At 41.1% G+C, this 20,010-nt stretch overlaps 1 protein-coding gene across 4 annotated transcripts in view; it reads right to left on the bottom strand.

Annotated features, from left to right (window-relative positions):
• The window catches only part of EPC1 (enhancer of polycomb homolog 1), a 104,694-nt gene that overhangs the window by 59,814 nt on the left and 24,870 nt on the right, over positions 1 to 20,010 (bottom strand). Inside the window, exon 1 of one of the 4 annotated variants that reach the window (XM_017535392.2) lies at positions 9,786 to 10,830. The exons of 2 other annotated variants lie outside the window; for them this stretch is intronic. In XM_017535392.2, coding sequence (XP_017390881.1) covers positions 9,786 to 9,938 — 153 coding nt within the window. In that variant the 5' untranslated portion in view covers positions 9,939 to 10,830. Of the gene's footprint in view, positions 1 to 9,785; positions 10,831 to 20,010 lie in introns of those variants that run through there. One more of the 4 variants, XM_017535393.2, reaches the window with a different exon arrangement.

Below are 20,010 nucleotides of genomic sequence, written 5' to 3'. Positions count from 1 at the left end.
GGGGTTTCACCATGTTGACCAGGATGGTCTCGATCTCTTGACCTCGTGATCCACCCGCCTCGGCCTCCCAAAGTGCTGAGATTACAGGCTTGAGCCACCGCGCCCGGCCTGTAACTAATTTTTAAAGGAAACAATTTGATGATCTGGCAACCTCCTTCAGCTACTCCAGCCCTATTTTTTTCCTGCTCTTTCATAGCAGAGCTATGCCAAAGAGTTGACTATACTTGCTATGTCTCCTTTTTCATCTTTTATTATTTCGTCTACTCCAGCTGGGCTTTCCTTCCCATCATTCCACCAAAACAAGCCAAAGACACATATCTAATTACATTACTTTCCCATACCTTCTTCTCTGTGAACATAGTTAACCAATGCCTTTCCTTCTTGAGATGCTTTTATTCTAAAAGCAAAGAAAATCTTAATAGCTCCTCCTCTACCTGAGTCCTAGAGCAAGCATTCTAGACAATTCACATGCTGAAGATGCTTAGATCTACAGTACCAACTCATGACTTCCAAGTTATACACTTCTAGCACAAACTGCTCTAATGTATATATTCTCATATATCCAGTTAGGACAAATGAGGCACATTGCAAACTGAACAAGTCCATCCCTTCTGCATCCCTGCCCCTAACCGTCCCTTCTCAGAAAGTGGCCCATCATTATCCAGCTGCTCAAGCTGGAGGTTCACCCTCGGGATTTTCTCTCTCCATCTAGTACATGCAAATCCATCAGCAAGTTCTGCTGGTTCTGGTTTCTCAAGATATCTCTCAAATTCCTCCATTTCTCTTCCTTTCCACTACTACCAATCCTATTTAAAGCCACCATCATCACTCTTGCCCAGTATGACTCATTCTCCATATGGCAGCCAGAATAATCTTGAAAAACTATTAAATCAGACCATATGACTTCCTTAAACTTGCTAATAGCTTACTTCATTTAAACACAGTACAAACTTCTCATGGCAGCCTAACAGCGCCTTCCTGATCTGGATCCCGAGTACGTGTGTGTCCTCATCTCTTCACCTCCCATCCCCTGCTCACTTTGCTCTGGGTACACTGGCCTCCTTTCTGTTTTCAGCTCAGGCTCTGTGCACCTGTAGGTCTCCCTGTCTGGGATGTTCCTCATGCAGATCTTCCCATAGCTGGCTCATTTCCACCACTCAGGTTTCAGGCCTCATATTTCCTAACCATCTACCCAAAGAAAATTATCCTTCGCCTTCTAACTAAAATTCTGTACTATCTTGTTCCACTGCCACGTAAGAGTCGTGATACATTTTTACTTTTATTCATTTGTTTTTTGCCTGTGTTCCCTTATATTTTGAACACTTACTACATGCCAGAGACTATTTCAGGTGTTGAAAACCTACCAGTGAAAATGAATAAAGCAGACAAAAATTCCTGCCCTCACAGAGCCCACGATCTAGAATGTAAGAGCCATGAGACAGTCCTGTTTGCTCATTTTTGTATTCACAGGGCCTGTAACAGTGCCTGGCTCCAAGCAAATAAGCAACAAATATTTCCTACAAAAGTGGATGTATCTATATTTTCTCAGTCTTTGTACAACATACCTCACCTCAAATATCTCTACTTTGCTATTATAACAACCAGATTCTTCTTTTAGACTTCAAAATAGCCATATTTAAATTTTGTTTCACTTTCAAACTCTTTTGGCTTACAGGTAAAACACAAATTTGCAACTATCACTAAAGAATTCTGAGCTGAGCAATGGTGGCTCATTCCTGTAGTCTCAGAAATTTGAGAAGCGGAGGTGGGTGGATTGCTTGAGCCCAAGAGTTTGAGACCAGCTTAGGCAACACAGCAAACATATGGTGCTGTCTGTCTGGAGTTTCAGCTCAGGAGGCTGAGGTGGGAGGATCCTTGAGCACAGGAGGCTGAGGCTGCAATGAGCTGAGATCGTGCCACTACACTCCAGCCTGGGCAACAGAGGGAGACCCTGTCTCAAATAAATAAATAAATAAATAAATAATCAATTCTGGTTCTAATCTCAAATTTCTCATGAAAACAAAAGTATTTTCTGACTGCTACATCCATTTATATCTTTAAAATCCTTTAGAGATTGGCTTTTAGAACTTGACCCTTCCTAAACTGGAACCAACCATCCATGCAAATTATGTTGACACAATATGCAAATGAAACTGCTAATTCAAGATTTAATAACTATTCTCTATACACATAAAATTCTTTTGGAAACATTTAAATATAATGGCAACACAATATTTTCATTACAACAGGAAACTATCATAGGCCTACTGCATTTTACAGTCAAGAAAACCTGGGGCATGTGGAAGCAGAGCTAGAGGCTAGAGTTAGGCCTTAAGTCTATTAACTCCTAGTCTGATGCCTTTTCCTATTAATAATTACCTAAATTAGCTGGGCATGGTGGTGTGTACCTGTAGTCCCAGCTACTCGGGAGGCTGAGGCACGAGAATCACTTCCAGCTGGGAGATGGAGGTTGCAGTAAGCTAAAATTGCGCCACTGCACTCCAGCCTGGGTGACAGAGTGAAACTCTGTCTCAATAATAATAACCTAAGTTAAAATACATAGTTTTTCACAATTATATCATACAACTCTCTCTAAGAAGACAAAATACATCTAATGCTTTTATGTCAGACTATCCCAAATACAAAAGATAATGTTATCTTTTGAGGACTAACAAAAAGCAAGGCCATTCTAAAAATTCAATGTGTTTGGCAATAATGAAATTCATCTGTACATGATTTTACACACACTGTCTTATTCACTCCTCAGAGCTAACTGTAAGGTAGGTCAGAAGACTTAACACACGCAGAGACTAAAGTTCTTTCAAGGAAGTTGAGTGACTTGTCAATGGATACAAAATTAAGGTAAGAAAAATTTCCTCAGAGGATACACAATTGCCATTTGCATACTGAGCAGATACACAATTGCTACATTATCAAAATAATCCATCCCAATATATAAAAAAACTAGAACCTATACTAAATCATTCACAGGACATTTTAAACCTCAGGTCATCTTTGCCCCATGATTCACTCTAAGGTCACATCCAATTTCTTTAGTCAGTACTTGCTATACTGAGGGAAAATTCAACCAAAACTATTTGCTTTAATATCTGCTTTGCAATTCAGCAAGTGATGATCACAACACATATCCAAAACTGAACCAAAACTTTACAGATAACCTCCATTACAGCAAATAGTTGAGGAAGGGCTTTATCTTTTAAAGAACTGATTGTGTCTGCATTGATCAAAGCTATGCCTCAGATAATGTGTTAAAGTAGATGTAGTAAGTATAGCAAGTTTGCTTTTTTCATCTACTTATTCCAGTAGGGCTGGTAGATGGAATTCACATATTTAAGGGTGCAAAGTTGGATGTCCACTGTATTTAAAATACTGTAAGAGCTCAAAATCAATACCTATTACAGGCTTTAATAAACTTGATCAAGAAAGATTTGCTACAGTTTATAAATGTGTTGAAGGCAACATAGTTAGCATTAAGTAATAAATTAAAAGCAATTCTAGCACCAGGTGTATTGGCTCTTGCCTATAATCTTAGTACTTTGGGAGATCAAGGTGGGTGGATCACTTGAGCCCAGCAGTTTGAGACCAGCTTGGGCAACATGGTAAAAAACTCCATCTCTACAGAAAAAGAAAGAAAAAAAAAAAAAAAGGTGTGGTGGTTAGTACCTGTAGTCTCAGCTACTCAGGAAGTTGAGGTGAGAGGACTGCTTGAGCTTGGGAGGTTGAGGCTGCAGCTGCAGTGACCAGATTGTGCCACTGCTCTATAGCCTGGGTGACAGAGCAAGACCTTCACTCAAAAAAAACAAAAACAAAACAAAACAAACAAAAAAAGCAATTCTAGCAAGTTATTTAAAACATTTGAATCCCTTGTTTTCTCAGAGTTTGGTTTATTCTTTATCAAAAAGTTATTATATTAATGCAAGTCACACTTTAATGGTCCAAGTTTAAAAGTAAAACTCTAGTTCTATCTCTGAAAGTATGTCATATTTTCCTATCAGTTTTGCACTTAGACACATTCAATTAATTTTATTCCTAAATTACAATAGAAACCATTAATTCCATGGTGTTATTGCTCCCTTTAAAATGCTATCTTCTGCTTTTAACTGCTGTTAACAATGAAGCATTCTTTTCAAGAAAATTGAGTAATGAATGTAATTTAGAATCCACATCTTTATATATATATATATAAAGAACTCTTGCCATTACTAAGTGCTTTAAAACATGGACATATCTGTTTGTGTGTGTATAGCGTCTATGTTTCTACCATTACTACCACTATATACCATGACACAGTAGAATGCAAAATATAAAACTAAAACCCAGCCACTTTTAACAGAAGTTGGTATATTTAATCCTGCCCACAAATTCATGAACATTTATGCACAACTTTCTCTTGTTTATAAAATTTAAGCTATCCTATATCTAGACAGTCCTTTTAATTAAGTCCTATTAACAGAAAAAATGTAATTCTGTACAAATTCCACTGCTGATCACAAAGCACCCACAAAGTACTATTAGATACAAAAACACATTAGTTTTCATCATTGCTGTATAATAGTCTAAGTACAAGCTAATCCAAAATTTTAGATACCAAATGGTATATACTAAAACAAAAGTTAATACTAACACTTTGGGTGCATAGGCATTTAAGTGTTCAAAAGTTCCCTTCTGTATTCAAGAGTCCTTAGTCTCTTCCTGGATTGCCTGTCCTTTTTGAATTATCCTCCTTCAATTAAGTCTATTTGGTAACTTCCAAATTGAGATAAAACCAAAATGACTCAGTTTGAAATTTATGGAACAGCTGATCTTAATCCTGGGCTTTCTGCCCCAGCCCATTACCAATACCTTGAGAAATTGATGACAAGTGTGAACCTTCTCCCTAGAAAAATATATTCTAACATTTTATAGGCATATGGAGTGAATTCATCAACTTCCAGAATCATTTCCACATAACCCTCAGAACTCTAGCTTAGAAACTTTATGCAAAAATATCTTGGGACAATATAGAAAGCTGAAATTAGATATTATTTCTCTTTGATTTTATCTGAACTGTTATCTAATGCAACCCCCCCATACTCTCAATTCTTTTCTAATTCAAACTATCTATAGTTTGTTAAACTTTGCTTCGACTATAATTGAGATATCATGTATCTCTCACTTCCAAGACAGTGGATAGAATGGAGAAATCTAGATTGATTTTTACAGCTCCAGATAAAAGGGCTAAAATTATTGGTCTAAAATATTAAAGGTTAAAGAAAGAGACTCTTGGTTTATTTCAAAAGTGATTTAATCTTAAACTAGGTTTTTATTACTAAGTTTTGGAAAGGTAGTAACCATTTTTTTTTTCATATCAAGGATATGTACATAAAAACAACTCTGGTCCACTTTTTATAAATAGTTCTTAACCTGGACTTAGTAATGCTGTATATTGTGCCAGTAATACAGAAAAGGCCGGAGTATAAGGACTATTCTGTCCTGTTAGAATCCTATAGAACCAAGGTGCTTGATTATGGTGGTTAGATCCTACCTGTAACAGTTTCAAAGGTGACTGCAGGTTAGCATCAATATGATAACATCAACAACTTAACAGCACCAAATATCCTACCCAACCCCATCTAGGTAACAGGAGAGTAAGTTAAGTTGCCACCTCCTCATAAATGGAACAATGCAACCTAGACAACCCAATTAAAAGTAAAACTACTATGAAACAGTAGCTCCATTTTGCTAAATATCATCTTAAAACTGACTTTTAAGAGTGTCTTTTAAAGTGATGCTTCCATAAAGGAGAAATGTAACAACATAAAGCTCGAATTTTAATCGAGTCAGTTTTTATAAAAACATTTGATAATATTAACCCATTTGCTAAGTTTAACCTTTCAACAGAATGTGAAGCAGTAGCACAAGATTTAAGATTATAAAGATAATTATAATCTTAAAGTTAACATTGTTAAAATATTCATAATAGGACATACGACCCCCCCTCACCAAGCACTTTGTTTAAACTTTTTTTTTTTAACCCCAAAGGGATTCAATTATCTCACAGAGCTGACAGTCTATTATTTCCCTGTGATTTAAAAGTTACATCTGTACTTCATTAAATACATTGTTTCCTTCATGTTCCTTTTAAATTTTTTCTGAGACTGAGTTTTGCCCTTGTTGTACAGGCTGGAGTGCAGTGGGTTTATCTCCGCTCACTGCAATGTCTGCCTCCCAAGTTCAAGCGATTCTTGTGCCTCAGCCTCCTGAGTAGCTGGGATTATAAGCACATGCCACCACGCCCGGCTAATTTTTGTATTTTTAGTAGAATTGGGTTTTCACCATGTTGGCCAGGCTGGTCTCGAACTCCTGACCTAAGTGATCCACCCTCCTCAGCCTCCCAAAGTGCTGGAATTACAGGCGTGAGCCATGGAGTCGGGCCAATCTGTCACTTTTAGACTTGGCAAATTGGGCCAATCTGTCACTTTTAGACTTGGCAAATTTCGATGCATCACATTCTGCGAATTCACATTTAATCTCTAACATCTTTAACTTAGTCAAATCCTTCAATTTATTACAATCTGAAGTTACTTTTTTGATCCCACTACAATAATTAAAAAACAAGATGGAAAGTTCAGTAATATTTTTCACCTCCAAATTATTTTTTTTTTTTTGGGGGGGGGGCTTCTACTTAAAGTTGTTTCTTAAATATTAAAAAGTCTGACTCATTAGGCCAGTGTGTTGAGCTTATATTATTAAAACTGGTTAAACGGAAGTACATGAGTACTTATTTTCCCAGTGTTAAAAGACCTGGATTTCTGTCGTTTATCACAGAAACAATGTAATAATTACTAGGTGTATTTCACATGACAATTCTGCAAATTATTTTGATCATTAAGTGCTTTAATGAGGTGGTGTATAAAAAAACTATCCTCACCTTTCATGACCAACATAGGACTACATACATTTTTTCTAAAACAGTCAATTCAGGTTCTATGTTACAGTGACCTAAGAGGAAAACAAATAACTATTATAACAAATATCTATTGTGACCCGTAACTAATGTGTCAGTCAAAGGCAGAAGTTTACTTTATTAGAACTTCCTCTTTATTAGAAATACAAAATGCTTCAGCAAATCATCAAAAAGTTTTTGTTTTTCTAAGGTGAATCCAGAATTCAATTACCTTTATGTTTAGTATACCTTTTCAAATACTGCATAACACACTACTTTCAATATCGTGATTTACACAGCCTACCACTAAAAGCATGAACCACAGGACTGTAGAGCGGTTTACCGGGTACTTTTTACATTCTTCCATTAAGTTCGGTATCTATTCTTCAGGTCTATGCTTCTCTCATTCATAGTTTTGGTTGGATGTGAAGTGAAAAATTCTAAACAGATGATGGAAAAAGGCCATCTGAAGAAAAAAAAAAATCCCTGTGTTTCAAAATTAGGTACTCCACGTGTTAAAAACTATTAATAGCCACTGCAGTATAAAATGTCAAAATTGGCTGCGGGCGGTAGCTCACGCCCGTAATCCCAACACTTTGGGAGGCCGAGGTGGGCGGATTACCTGAGGTCAGGAGTTCAAAACCAGTCTGACCAACATGGCGAAACCCGAACTCTACCAAAAATACAAAAATTAGCCGGGAGTAGTGGCGGACACCTGTAATCCCAGCTACTGGGGAGACTGAGGCAGGAGAATCACTTGAACCCGGGAGGCGGAGTTTGCAGTGAGCTGAGATGGTGTCACTGCACTCCAGCCTGAACAGAGTGAGACTCCGTCTCATGGGAAAAAAAAAAAGTCAAAATTATTTCAGCGAATAAAATCTATCTGTAAGATTTAACAAGCCTTGATACTCCACTGAGCAGCTCAGTGGAGTATCAAGGCTTGTTAAACTTTAAGTTGTAACTCTTGGGACTGTCCAAAGTATTCACAGAAGCAAGACTTAACTAAATGTCTTAAGTGTACTGTAGTGCTGTCTTGCTTTAATCAAGGTTTTCCCCTTCCTTGACTGCAAAACAAGAACTACAAATTAATTTCCAGGGCAGGGTAACACCAACACCCCAATACTTGAAAGTATTATCTGTAAAACTTATAAACAGAAATAAAAATAAAACCAAAAGACAAGATTCTGCAGTCACAAGCACTTTAATTTTTAAAAACAAATCACTTATTAAAAAATAAACAAATTGGCACCATGCTACTCTAAAGTTGATACAAGTAAAATAAATTAAGAGGTAGTGTCTCAGACAATGTGCTGAAAGTCAGTGCCTCACTAGACAATCTCAACTACTACATACACTTGGCTTATCCATAAAGTTAGATTTAAGACACTACTCTCAAAAGTAACATTCCACTGTCATAGCAGCTATTTTACTTTAAAAGGTTAAACAACCCAAAGAGTTTAAACAGTTTTATTTCCAAAAACATTACAGAGTATAATTTCTACATTAAAAATGCTTACAGTACCGAGAAGTATTACAGTACAATTTTCCACAACAAAATTGTAGCACACAAATCCACGCGACTCCTGGACTTCCTTGAACTGTCAATACACTGCACCCTGTTTAAATGGCTGTACCTGAAAACCAAGGTATGCAATTCCTTAGGATTAGAAGTCATCAAGTTATACTGTCAAGGATCTGGGGGAAATGAGAGGAAGATTCTATTATCCTGGTGTCCGAACCCAACTTCCACAACAAGGTAAAGCCACAGCGGTGGTAAAATGTCTATTAGTTGTCAACAGTCATTTACGTGCTGAAGCCCACCCAATTTAGACATCTCAGCGTTAAGACTTCTGTGAATCAAGTCACTTAGTTTTAGTTCGGTTTTGAATGAGAAAGGATTCTCCTTCGAAATTTAGAAATATTAACAGTTACTTAAATTGGGTCTTTTCTCCCCCTATGTTGAGATACTAGAAAGCAGGAGAACTTAAATTTATTTTACAAATAAAGTTACAGGTTTCTGAAGAGAGAGGCACTCCAAACAAATCTGCAAGATATTCGCAAGGATCACAGAAAAAGTCAGGGATAGCAATTTGTTATCCTCCGACTAACTAGCTCTGGAGAGGGATGGATGCAAACGTCCCAGAAAGAGGACACTGAGAATAAGTCTTATCTTCTAGGAGAGTAAGTCGTCTGGGCAAACACGCAGCACCCTCGACATTTCCTTGCAGAGAGGGGGAGAAAAGCCTCATAGACCCGCAGGCAACATGACATCCCCGTCTGAGGCTCCACGTGGGGGCTGCACTGAGCCCAACAAGCTTCCCAGGCCACCGGGCAGTCAAATTCCCCGACTGTGCACGGAACCTGCGCTCCCGGCCCCGGGCAGCGGCGCGCGGGCCGCGGTGGCCCTAGAGCGCCACCCAGCGGCCCAGAGAGAGGCCTGCAGGCGGGTCCTCCGCGGCTCCCGGCTCGCCGCACCCCCACCGCCACCCAGCCCGTACCCCTCTCCGGATGCACAAGGCCCAGCCCAAGAACTAAGACACAAAATGGCTGCCGGCAGCTTCGTCACGTGACCCCTTTGTGCCTTTCGGGCCCCCGAACTCCGCGGGACCCGGGTACAAGTGGCCGGGGTCGGCGGGTGGCCTTAGAAGGGGCCCCGCTGGGCCGCGGCGGCCGGGGGTCGAGGCCGGGGGAGGCGGGGTAAAGGCCCGGCCGGCGACTGAGAGTCGGCGGCGAAGAGAAGATGGCGGCCATTTTGTGTGGGTTTGCTGCTCCGCCGCCGCCGCAGGCAGCACAGGGAGCGGGGCCTGACGGTGGGTCGGACAGGGGAGTTAACACGTACCGACTCCTCTTCCTTCTCCATTCCGGTGGGCATCTGCGGCACGGCCCTGTTTATCGAGGCGTATTCGTGCAGGTCGGGCAGATCCTCACAGCGGAAAACCGGCAGCGGCTTCGAGGCGTCTAGCGCCCGCGCCCGAAACGACAGTTTACTCATCTCAGGCGCAGCAGATACCTCTCCGCTCTGGGGAAACGGCCCCGGCCAGCGGGATCATGGAGAACCGGGGGTTCGGTCCCCACTCGCCAACCGCTGCCGGGGACTTGAGGGGCGGAGCGCAGAGCCCGCCGTCCGGGCACTAACACCAGCCGGGAGGGTGGGAGGCTGTGCCGCTCCGCTCCTCTCTCGCTCGCTCTCTTCAATACGCCATGGCCAACATGGCGGACATTAAAACTCCACTGTGCGCTCTTCAGCCAACCCCAGCCATTCCCCACACTGCATCGCGCAGCGGCGCGGGCACGCGGGCGGGGGGAGGGAGCGCGGGCTCGAGGCCGGCGCCGGCACGGAGCGCGCGTCCCGCCAACCCCCGGCGCCCGCAGGCTTCGCTCCCCGCGCCTCGCTGCTCGGGGCCCCCGCCCTCCGCGGGCCCGGGGGCGGACTGGGCGCTCGGACGCAGGGCGCCGGCTCCTGGGTTGTGCTCTCCGGCCGCTCACGCGCTCCCTTTCTCACGCTCGCTCCCTCACGGCGCCGTTTTCTGACGGGCGAATAATTTGCGGGAAAACTCTCCCCACCGCACGCCGGCGTTTCGAAAGGCAGCCGGGGTGAGTAGTAGAGGGGTCTCGGGCCCGGGGAACGGGGGGGCTCAGAGGGCTCGGACCTCGGTGGGGCCCCCGCCAGCGGCTGCCCCGGGGCCACGGCCGCCCCCGCGGGGCTTCGGAGGGGCGCTCCTGAGGCGCCGCGCGCCGCCGGCTACCGCAGGGGGTGGGGGAACGCACAGTCTGGTTCCCAAGGCGCCTTAGGTCTTGACGATAAAAATACAAACGGAATTGGGGCAGATGCTGCTTTGAGTAAACTTTTATCAGCAGTTATTTTTATGTCTTAATGCAACTTTGGATTATAATATTTTATAGGCACCGCATCAAGTCATTGATCCATTTCCCACGCATTGGGCTTAATATAAATGACAGGCATCCTGTTCTACAAAGTAGTTCTTTTTTAATCCTGCATTTTTATCTACACATATTTACTTTTTTAATAGCAACAGAAGCAAAGGAAATTATTACCCATCACTGTAACATTTAAAAGTAAGATCTACTTCAGAAGTTAAAGCTAGTTCTTTATGTGTAGCTCATGATTTTGTACTCAAACTGCGGCTTCATCATAGCCTTGGGTTCACACTTCTTGTCATTTGTTCTCTGGAAAACTTTGTAACATTGAATCATATGAAGACCTGTTGTACTCCCGCCAGACAAAAACTGAAGTAATTGATTTACATGGATGTGATTGGTGGTATCCGGCTTATATTACACATCAAAATGAGTTTCCAGGGATCTCTTTTCTTTCTTTTTTTTTTTTTTTTTTAATAGGTAAGATTCTTGGGGTGGGTTTAATAAATTTGCAGCCAAATTTCAATTCGAGTTTCAATTTGTATCTTTGTGCATAATTCTGTATCTTGTGCAACAAGATACAAAAAGATACAAAAATGTTTTTGAGTCTACTTTTCTCCCTGGGGACTACATAGTAAAAGTAATCACGCTCCTTAAATACTGGACTTGATATGAGCTGTCACTAGCTTAGGGCACACAGGCAAACTGCTAGCCTTCAGGCTGCTTTGGCTAACTCTGCCGGGTGGGGAGAAAACAGAGCGAATTGCAGTTCTCCAAAATGATCCTAAAACTCCGATATTGGCAGCTTACTTAAGTGAGGCAGAAGGACGTTCACCTGCATTTCCTATACAGAGACAGTGCATTTACTCATTCAATGATTATTGAGTTTGTGTATTGAGCCCTCAGCCTTCCAAGTCCGCTTGGCACCCACAGGGCTCGTGGAGGAGCTTACACAGTAGGGAGGAGGACCCGCGAATGGCAACTGCCACAAGGCCACCGTGGGAAGAGGCAAGGGTGGTGCCCAACCCAGGGAGTGGCTCTAATAAAGTAGCAAGGGGAGACTTTTTGGAAGAGATGATATCTGGGTAAAATTATGTAGGATAAGTGTGGGTTAACTTGGCCAAAAAAATAAAAATGGAGGGAAGAAAGGTATTTTAAGACAAGGGCAGCGACGTGTCCACAGACTCAGCCATTAGAGATGAGTCACTTTCTGGGAACCCCAACAATTGCCAACCTCACTGTGGAATGACACCTGGTTAGCCAGGTTTAACAGTTCCAAAAATACTGGTTGCATATTATTCTAATAGTTCTCTCCAGCCTACAACATTAGATTTCCAAAAGTCCTAGTAGTAGAATTCATGATTGAAGAGCCTAAGATTTTAAGAACAAAATAGAGTCTTAAGAGTGAACCAAAGAAATGAATTATTTCTACCCTCATTAAAATAACAGTAAACAACAAAATAACGATTTCCACATCCTGCATAGTAATAATGAGTAGAGTACAAATAAATTTCTAGAGAGTCTAAAATCACCCTCCATGGTAAGTTCAGAGATAAGTTTACAGATTCAGCTTGCCTTTTGGCAGATAATATGCCTGCTAAGAGACACCTTTTTCTTATCACTCCTTTAGCTCCTCAATGCCATGGATTTCCAACTCTCAGGTACTTCTGGGTTCCCCAGACCCAAAGCTGGAGTCCCAAGTATCTTTTATAAAATTAAAAAAGAAAAAAACCCTTTTTTGAAATTTTTGTTTCTTAGAGTGTCTCACTCTGTCTCCCAGGCTTAAAAGTTCAGTGTTGTGATCATGGCTCACTGCAGCCTTGAACTCCTGGGCTCAAGCGATCCTCCTGCCTCAGCCATCAGTAGCTGGGACTAACGGTACATCCTACCTTGCCCCGGTAATTTCTAACTTTTTTTTCTAGAGACATGGTCTCCCTATGTTGCCTGAACTCCTGACCTCAAGCAGTCCTCCCACCTTGGCCCCCCAAAGTGCTGAGATTACAGATGTGACCCACTGTGTCCTGCCCTATGCCTCTTTTTTGTGCAGTTCACTTCTCTTCACCTTAAGGGATGCAGCAGAAAAGGTTTAGGCTTAGTTTTCCTCAGATTCATTTATCCATCCGAAAGATTCCTTGAAAAATAGTTAATCCTGTACTTTCACTTTAACAATTCTTTTCTGTTCTCAACTTAAAACTTCTTTTTCTAAGTATCCCCAACAAAAGTGATGTGAAATTCTTGATGTTGCAAAAAAACGTATACTAGGGCAAAGCTGCATACACTAATGGCAGAGGGAAACTCTTGTTTGGGAAGGGATTGGAGTATTTAAGATCATTTGAATTCATGTCACAAATATGTATTGGATAACCAGGTAACACACATTACTGTCATTGTAGGTGATACGAATAAAATACTGGCAAATGGATACCCAGTTACCCAAGTGGCAAGGCAGTATAGTGAAATACAGTAGCTACAGAAGTTCAGGAGAGAGAGCAGCCAGTTCCATCTGGGTTGATCAGACAGCATGGAGAAGCCAGCATGCCATCTGAGTCTGAAGGATGATTAAGGTTCTAACTGCTTATGGGAACGAAACGCTATTATAGAAGAAAGAATATTCATGGGGGAATGCAACTGTATGAACAAAAGGGTGAGAGGCGTCAACTGTCAGGTGTGATTGAGAATGAGGAGGTTTATTTGGCCAAAGTTCAGTAGGAGACTTCAACAACAATCCACCTAGGAGGTAAAACTGGTAAGAACTTGGGTGGTTGGAGTAGGAGTAGAAAGCAAAGAGACATGAGTTTTCATGGTAATAACTGTTACATATAATAGCATGAGAAATGTGTTTCTGTTCCAAATGCGGAATTTCTACTTAACAAAACTTAGAAAGAGAGTGTGCCAAAGGCAACTGCTCTGACACTGCATTCTGCAGTAAATAATACATTTGAAATATAGTTCTAAATAGTTACTATGTTCAGTATGTATCCAAGTCTTATGATTTCTTCTTTGAAATTGTTTCTAGGATTTACTTTCATATTTCCATTTCCATTTCCATTGTCTTAAACATGGTCCCGGCTCTTATCACTTCACCCCTAGAAATAGCCTCCCATTCATCCTTTATTATTCAGTCCATCCTTTACTCATTCATTCCCTCAATAAACCTTTTTAAAGCTCCCACTTTACAGGAAACTGCTGGTACTCTTCTGTTGGTGGCCAGTGGTAACCACAAGTGGAAGCAGAGGCTGTGGGTCCCTGGGGCTTCCCAGTGCATGTCACCAAGTCATTGTGCCAACAACTGCTTCCATTCTGTGTCTTCCCTTCTCCAAGTCATATCTTTGTAACTGCTCTTTATTTTGCCCATTAGATAAACCCAAATTTTGGAGAGTTTGGTTGTCAAGACCTATAATTTTGACCTGGTTTGTCCAACATCATTTGTCTATTAAGCTCCTCACTCTAGCTAGCAGTTTCATCACCATCTTCAGAAATCAGCATGTCTTTCCTGCCTCTGAGTTTTTATTCATTCTTTTTATTATTTATTTATTTATTCATTTTCCTTTGAGAGATGGAGTCTTGCTCTGTCACCCAGGCTGGAGTACAGTGGCATGATCTCGGCTGACTGCAACCTCTGCCTCCTGAGTTCAAGCAATTCTCCTACCTCAACTTCCCAAGTAGCTGGGATTACAAACATCTACCATCATGCCTGACTAATTTTTGTATTTTTTAATAGAGATGGAGTTTCACTATATGTTGGCCAGGCTGGTCCCAAACTCCTGACCTCAGGTTATCCACCCACCTTGGCCTCCCAGCGTGCTGGGATTACAGGTTTGACCACTGTGCCCGGCCTTATTCTTTTCAGTCTGTCCTCCCTGTCCTGCCTCAGACTGACTGTCTACCGAAATCCTATCTCACAGGAATGTTTTGAACACTAAGTAAAACAAACCATGTAAAGCACTTAGAATCATCCCCAACCCACAGTCAACATTCTATAGATGTAAGATATTGTTATTATCTTTCAAAACCCAACTCAAATATTACCTCCCCCATGAAACATTCACTATGTAAGGTAGATGCAAAATAAGCCTACCCCAATCTTCCTCATCTCTGAACGCCTATTATGCTTTCAGTCAACAGGAAGAATACCGTTTATGGAACACTCACTGTGTGCCAGGTGATACAGAAATACTTTAAATGCATTATCCCAATTTTCATGACAGCCCTGTGGGATATGCCCTGTTGGGTTTAGAGAGGTTGTGTGACTGGCTTATGGCCACAAAGCTGATGAGAGGCAGTGCTGAGATTAGAATCCCCAGTGTCTGATTCCAGAGTGCAGTCCCAGATTGAAGTGAAGTGAGGAGAGAACTAGAATTGAAGACAGAGACGGGCCAGGCGCAGTGGCTCATGCCTGTAATCCCAGCACTTTGGGAGGCTGAGGAGGGTGGATCACAAGGTCAAGAGATCGAGACCATCCTGGCCAACATAGTGAAACCCTGTCTTTTCTAAAAATACAATAATTAGCTGGGTATGGTAGTGCGCACCTGTAGTTGCAGCTACTCAGAAGGCTGAGGCAGGAGAATTGCTTGAACCTGAGAGGTGGAGTTTGCAGTAAGCCCAGATGGCACCACTGCACTCCAGCCTGGCGAGAGAGCGAGACTCCATCCCCCAAAAAAGACAGAGATGTTTAAGAGGGTTGGTAATGAAGGTCAAAGAGAGAAAGAAAGGTGTAGCTATTTGAAGTCAAGGATTTCATTGTTTTGGAAAGTAGGAGAGATGTGTGCATGTTTGTATACTAATAGCAAAGAATCATTTACATGGGTTAATTTTAGGACCATCTTTCTCTGAGGCAGGCAGGAGGGAATGACAACCAGAATGGACAGTGATGCAAAGAGTTAAACTCTCTTTGATGGGACAACAAAATATATTAAAAATCATAATACTGTTTTTTGTAGCAGGAGTTTGGATTCCTCATTTCTTCAAACGTTCAACAAATATTTATTGAAAGTTTAAGAGCTAAGGCAAAGCAGTTTGTGATGGAGAAACAATAATAAATAAGATATGGTCTCTATAACCTAACAGGACACATAGTAAAGTGAGGTATTTGTATTTAATTGGGAAATGTGAAATTAATGTCTTTAAGCTGTGTAAATGCACAATGATGTTATTTAAAAAGTGATGTAGTGCAATAATTTAAAGCATTCTGCAAAAGTATGAATACTGAATACATTTTCACTGGAGGTAATCATTTCTCTTAACTTCCTGCATTTTACTTTCATAATAAGATACATGAAGAAATGACTGTAAACAATTCTTCCACTATAACATTTAGGTAAACAAAAACTGGAAACCCTTTATGGTATATATATATTTTTTATCTAGGAAGTGTTGGAAAGAAAATATTACAGTTGCATTGCAATATATTTAATAAGGTGTCACAGAAACAATATCTGAACTACTGATTTCCTTACTGAGTAATTTGTGCATGGAATTCTGTACATAATCTTTAAGAACTACGTTTCACATAAAATCATTAAGAATATATTTAGAAACTATCTGTAACTTAAAAGAATAAAAGGCAAATTATCAATCTTAGCAAACAGTAGCAGGATGGACTAAAAGTTATTTCAGTTTAACTTTATCTTCAATATGAAGTTTAACCAAAAAAAAAAAAAAAAAAAAAGAAATGAAAAATGCCTGACTCAAGCAAATGAGACTATCTGAGAATGTAGTTGCAGTGGTATTGGGATTTAAGAAAAGATGCCACACTGTTACATTAGATTTAGATTTTCTTTTTTTTTTGAGATGGAGTCTTGCTCTGTCGCCCAAGCTTGAGTCCAGTGACACAATCTCAGCTCACCGCAACCTCTGTCTCCCAGGTTCAAGCGATTCTCCTGCCTCAGCCTCCCAAGTAGCTGGGACTAAATGCCCCCCTACCATGCCCAGCTAATTTTTATATTTTTAGTAGAGACGATGTTTCACCATATTGGTCAGGTTGGTCTTGACTCCTGACCTCAGGTGATCTGCCCACCTTGGCCTTCCAAAGTGCTGCGTAGCCAGACATGAGCCACCGCGCCCGGCCACATTTTAGGTTTTCTGTGTAATCTAAATAGAATGTCTTTACACATTTATTGTGTAAATCCTAAGGTTTAGGTTTTTTATAACCTTCTTAACCTGTAATGTCTTTACATATTTATTGCGTAAATTTTAAGGTTTAGATTTTCTGTAACCTTAGGATTTACACAATAAATGTGTAAATGTATTGGGATTTACACATTTATTGTAAATGTGTAATGTGCAAATGGCCACACAGCACAGAGATGGGTGGTGGGTGAGCCAGCAAGGCTTCATCTGTATTTACAGCCACTCTCCAATGCCCACATTACCACCTGAGCTTCACCCAGTGTTAGATTCTTACAGGAGCGCAAACTCTATTCTGAAATGCACATTCGAGGGATCTAGGGTGCAGTGCTCCTTATGAGAATCTAATGCCTGATCATCTGTCACTGCCTCCCATCACTGTCCCCACATAGGACCATCTAGTTGCAGGAAAACAAGCTTGGGGCTCCCACTGATTCTACATTATGGTGAGTTGGAGAATTCTTTCATTAAATATTACAATGTCATAATAATAGAAATAAAGTGCACAATAAATGTAATGTGCTTGAATCATCCCCATACCAACCCGTTCCCCTGGATCATAGAAAAGTTGTCTCCCATGAAACCAGTTCCTGGTGCTAAAAAAGGTTGGGGGCCACTGCTATAAATCATCTGATCTCTTCCTCACTGTGCCGGCAAGCAGCTGAGACCTCTATAACAGCATTCTAAGGAGGATACTACTAGTTGCAGTTGGAGAAGTGGTGGGAGTCATGAACAGGAAACTGTTGAATTTGAAAAATAATAATTTAGTACTTAATCGAGGAACCATTCAGTAGTCTTTTCCATGCTTCATCCCAACAATTAATTTCTCAGAATAGAAGTCCATCTTAAAAAAATGTACAAATTAAACCATATACATTTAAAAAATATTTGGTGGTATCTCTCAACATAATTGGATTATGTTAATGTCAACCCATTATACCCATTGACTGGCACATACTGAAAGATTTACTATGTGTAGCCCAGGCATTAGTGCAAGGTTGTAAGGGATAGAAAGGCAAAAAAAACCAGAAATAATGTGCTACCTTTAGTGCCTTATACTCTGGGTGTTTTTTGTTTGTTTTTTTGTTTTTTGTTTTTGTTTTTGTTTTTTTTGAGACAGAGTTGCCCAGCCTGGAGTGCAGTGGCATGATCTTCTTCAACCCAGGAGACCGCAACCTCTGTCTCCTGGGTTTAAGCCATTCTCCTGCCTCAGCCTCCCAAGCAGCTGGGACTACAGGTGTGTGCCACCATGCCCAGCTAATTTTTGTATTATTAGTAGAGATGGAGTTTTGCCATGTTGACCAGGTTGGTCTTGAACTCCAGACCTCAGGTGATCTGCCCACCTTGGCCTCCCAGAGTGCTGGTATTATAGGCATAAGCCACTGCACCCAGCCTTACACTCTTGTAGATAGAACTGACTACTTAAGCATTAGTTTTACTAAGTAACGCATATATGAATCAGCATGGTATAGATGGTACATGATGGGTGAAGAAACGAAATTTAGAGGAATGAGAAAAATTGTTAATGAAGTAGAAATCTATGTTGGAAGGCGTAAGTACAATTTATTAATGGGTGATAGATAAAGACTGACAGGGAAGAAGAACTTCGAGGGAGAAAATATCATGAATTGCTTTTGCTTTTATAACCTGAGGAAGGAAATTCTATTTTCTTACTGAAACTTGGGGTACAGAATTATCACCTAACAAATTATGACTAGTGAAATAAAATGTTTCAACTTTCACCATATTTATGCTTCTCCATGATACCTTGAGTAACATTGTGCCAATTGCTTAGGTAAGCACTCTGAATCTCGTTCCCCTTCCCTTTCCTGGCAAGGAAGGAAAAGTGACTGGAAGCCCTTGGAGCAGGATTCTTGGTGTGAAGACCGATTCAGGGAGTGACAGAAGGGCATAGAGAATGGCGTCCTGGGAAATACCAACATCTAGAAGATACCCAGGAAAAGAACAGAGGGAAAGGCTGGGAGATGCCTGGAGACAAGCCAGATGAGGTCGGCATTTCAAGGAGGCAATCGAGGAAAACCAAAAAGAAGGAGGAGATCACAGCAAACCCAATTTCTTTAGGACACTGTGGGAGGAAAATAGACTCTGTGAGCTGAGCTGTGAATTGGAAGAGTTATAGGCCTAGTGTTACCTGCGCACATTGATTAAACATTTACCAAAGCCCCCAAAAAGGTGATTTCCCAGTACCCTCCTATAATCATTGTTCAAGTACTTGATCATAAGGATGAGACGACTTCGAAGCCAAAAATCAGTTAAGCTTCAGGACATAGCCAGGGACACAGAGTAGCTATCATGAGCAGCACCTCCCACGTTAGAAGAGAGCACGTGACCTATCTTCCAGAGTTAAAGCTGTAGAAGCCTGGAAACCAAAGACCTATCTGACTTGTCTATGTGAGTTACTGACACAGGTAAAAGCCACATCCAGATCTTAAGATTTCATTTGAATCTGGTTTCCCAAACACAAAACACATAAGCCAAAAAATAATACAGTGGCACTGCAGCAGGATGTATGTTGGAACGAGATAATATTTTTGGTTTTAATTGATTTATTTATAATAAGGTTAACATTTTGTGTTTCTGTTTCTTCTGGTCTTTTCTGGTTTTGTTTGTTAGTTTTGTTGTTCTTTTGATACAGGATCTCACTCTACGGCCCAGGCTGCAGTGCAGCTGTGCTATCACAGCTCACTGCGGCCTCAAACTCCTGGACTCAACTGATCCTCTTGCCTCTCAGCCCTCAGTAGCTGGGACTATAGGTGCATGCCACCATGACTGGATAATTTTTAAATTTTTTTTTCTAGAGACAGGGTCTTGCTATGTTGGCTGGGCTGATCTTGAACTCATGGCCTCAAGTGGTTCTCCTGCCTCTCAGCCTTCTAAAGTGCTGGAATTAATAGGTGTGAGTTACCATGACTGCCCCCATTTGTTAGTTTTTGTTTTTTGCTTTTCATTGGCTTGTTTTACACTATTGAGATAATACTGTTTATTCTGTTTTGTGGCCTTTACCTCTCTCTCTCTCTCTCTCTCTCTCTCTCTCTCTC

The sequence above is a fragment of the Cebus imitator genome, unplaced genomic scaffold, assembly GCF_001604975.1.
Source record: "Cebus imitator isolate Cc_AM_T3 unplaced genomic scaffold, Cebus_imitator-1.0 Scaffold92, whole genome shotgun sequence".
Classification (NCBI taxonomy): domain Eukaryota; kingdom Metazoa; phylum Chordata; class Mammalia; order Primates; family Cebidae; genus Cebus; species Cebus imitator.
Note: the sequence above shows the minus strand (reverse complement) of the source record. Positions and strands in the feature narration are given on the sequence as shown.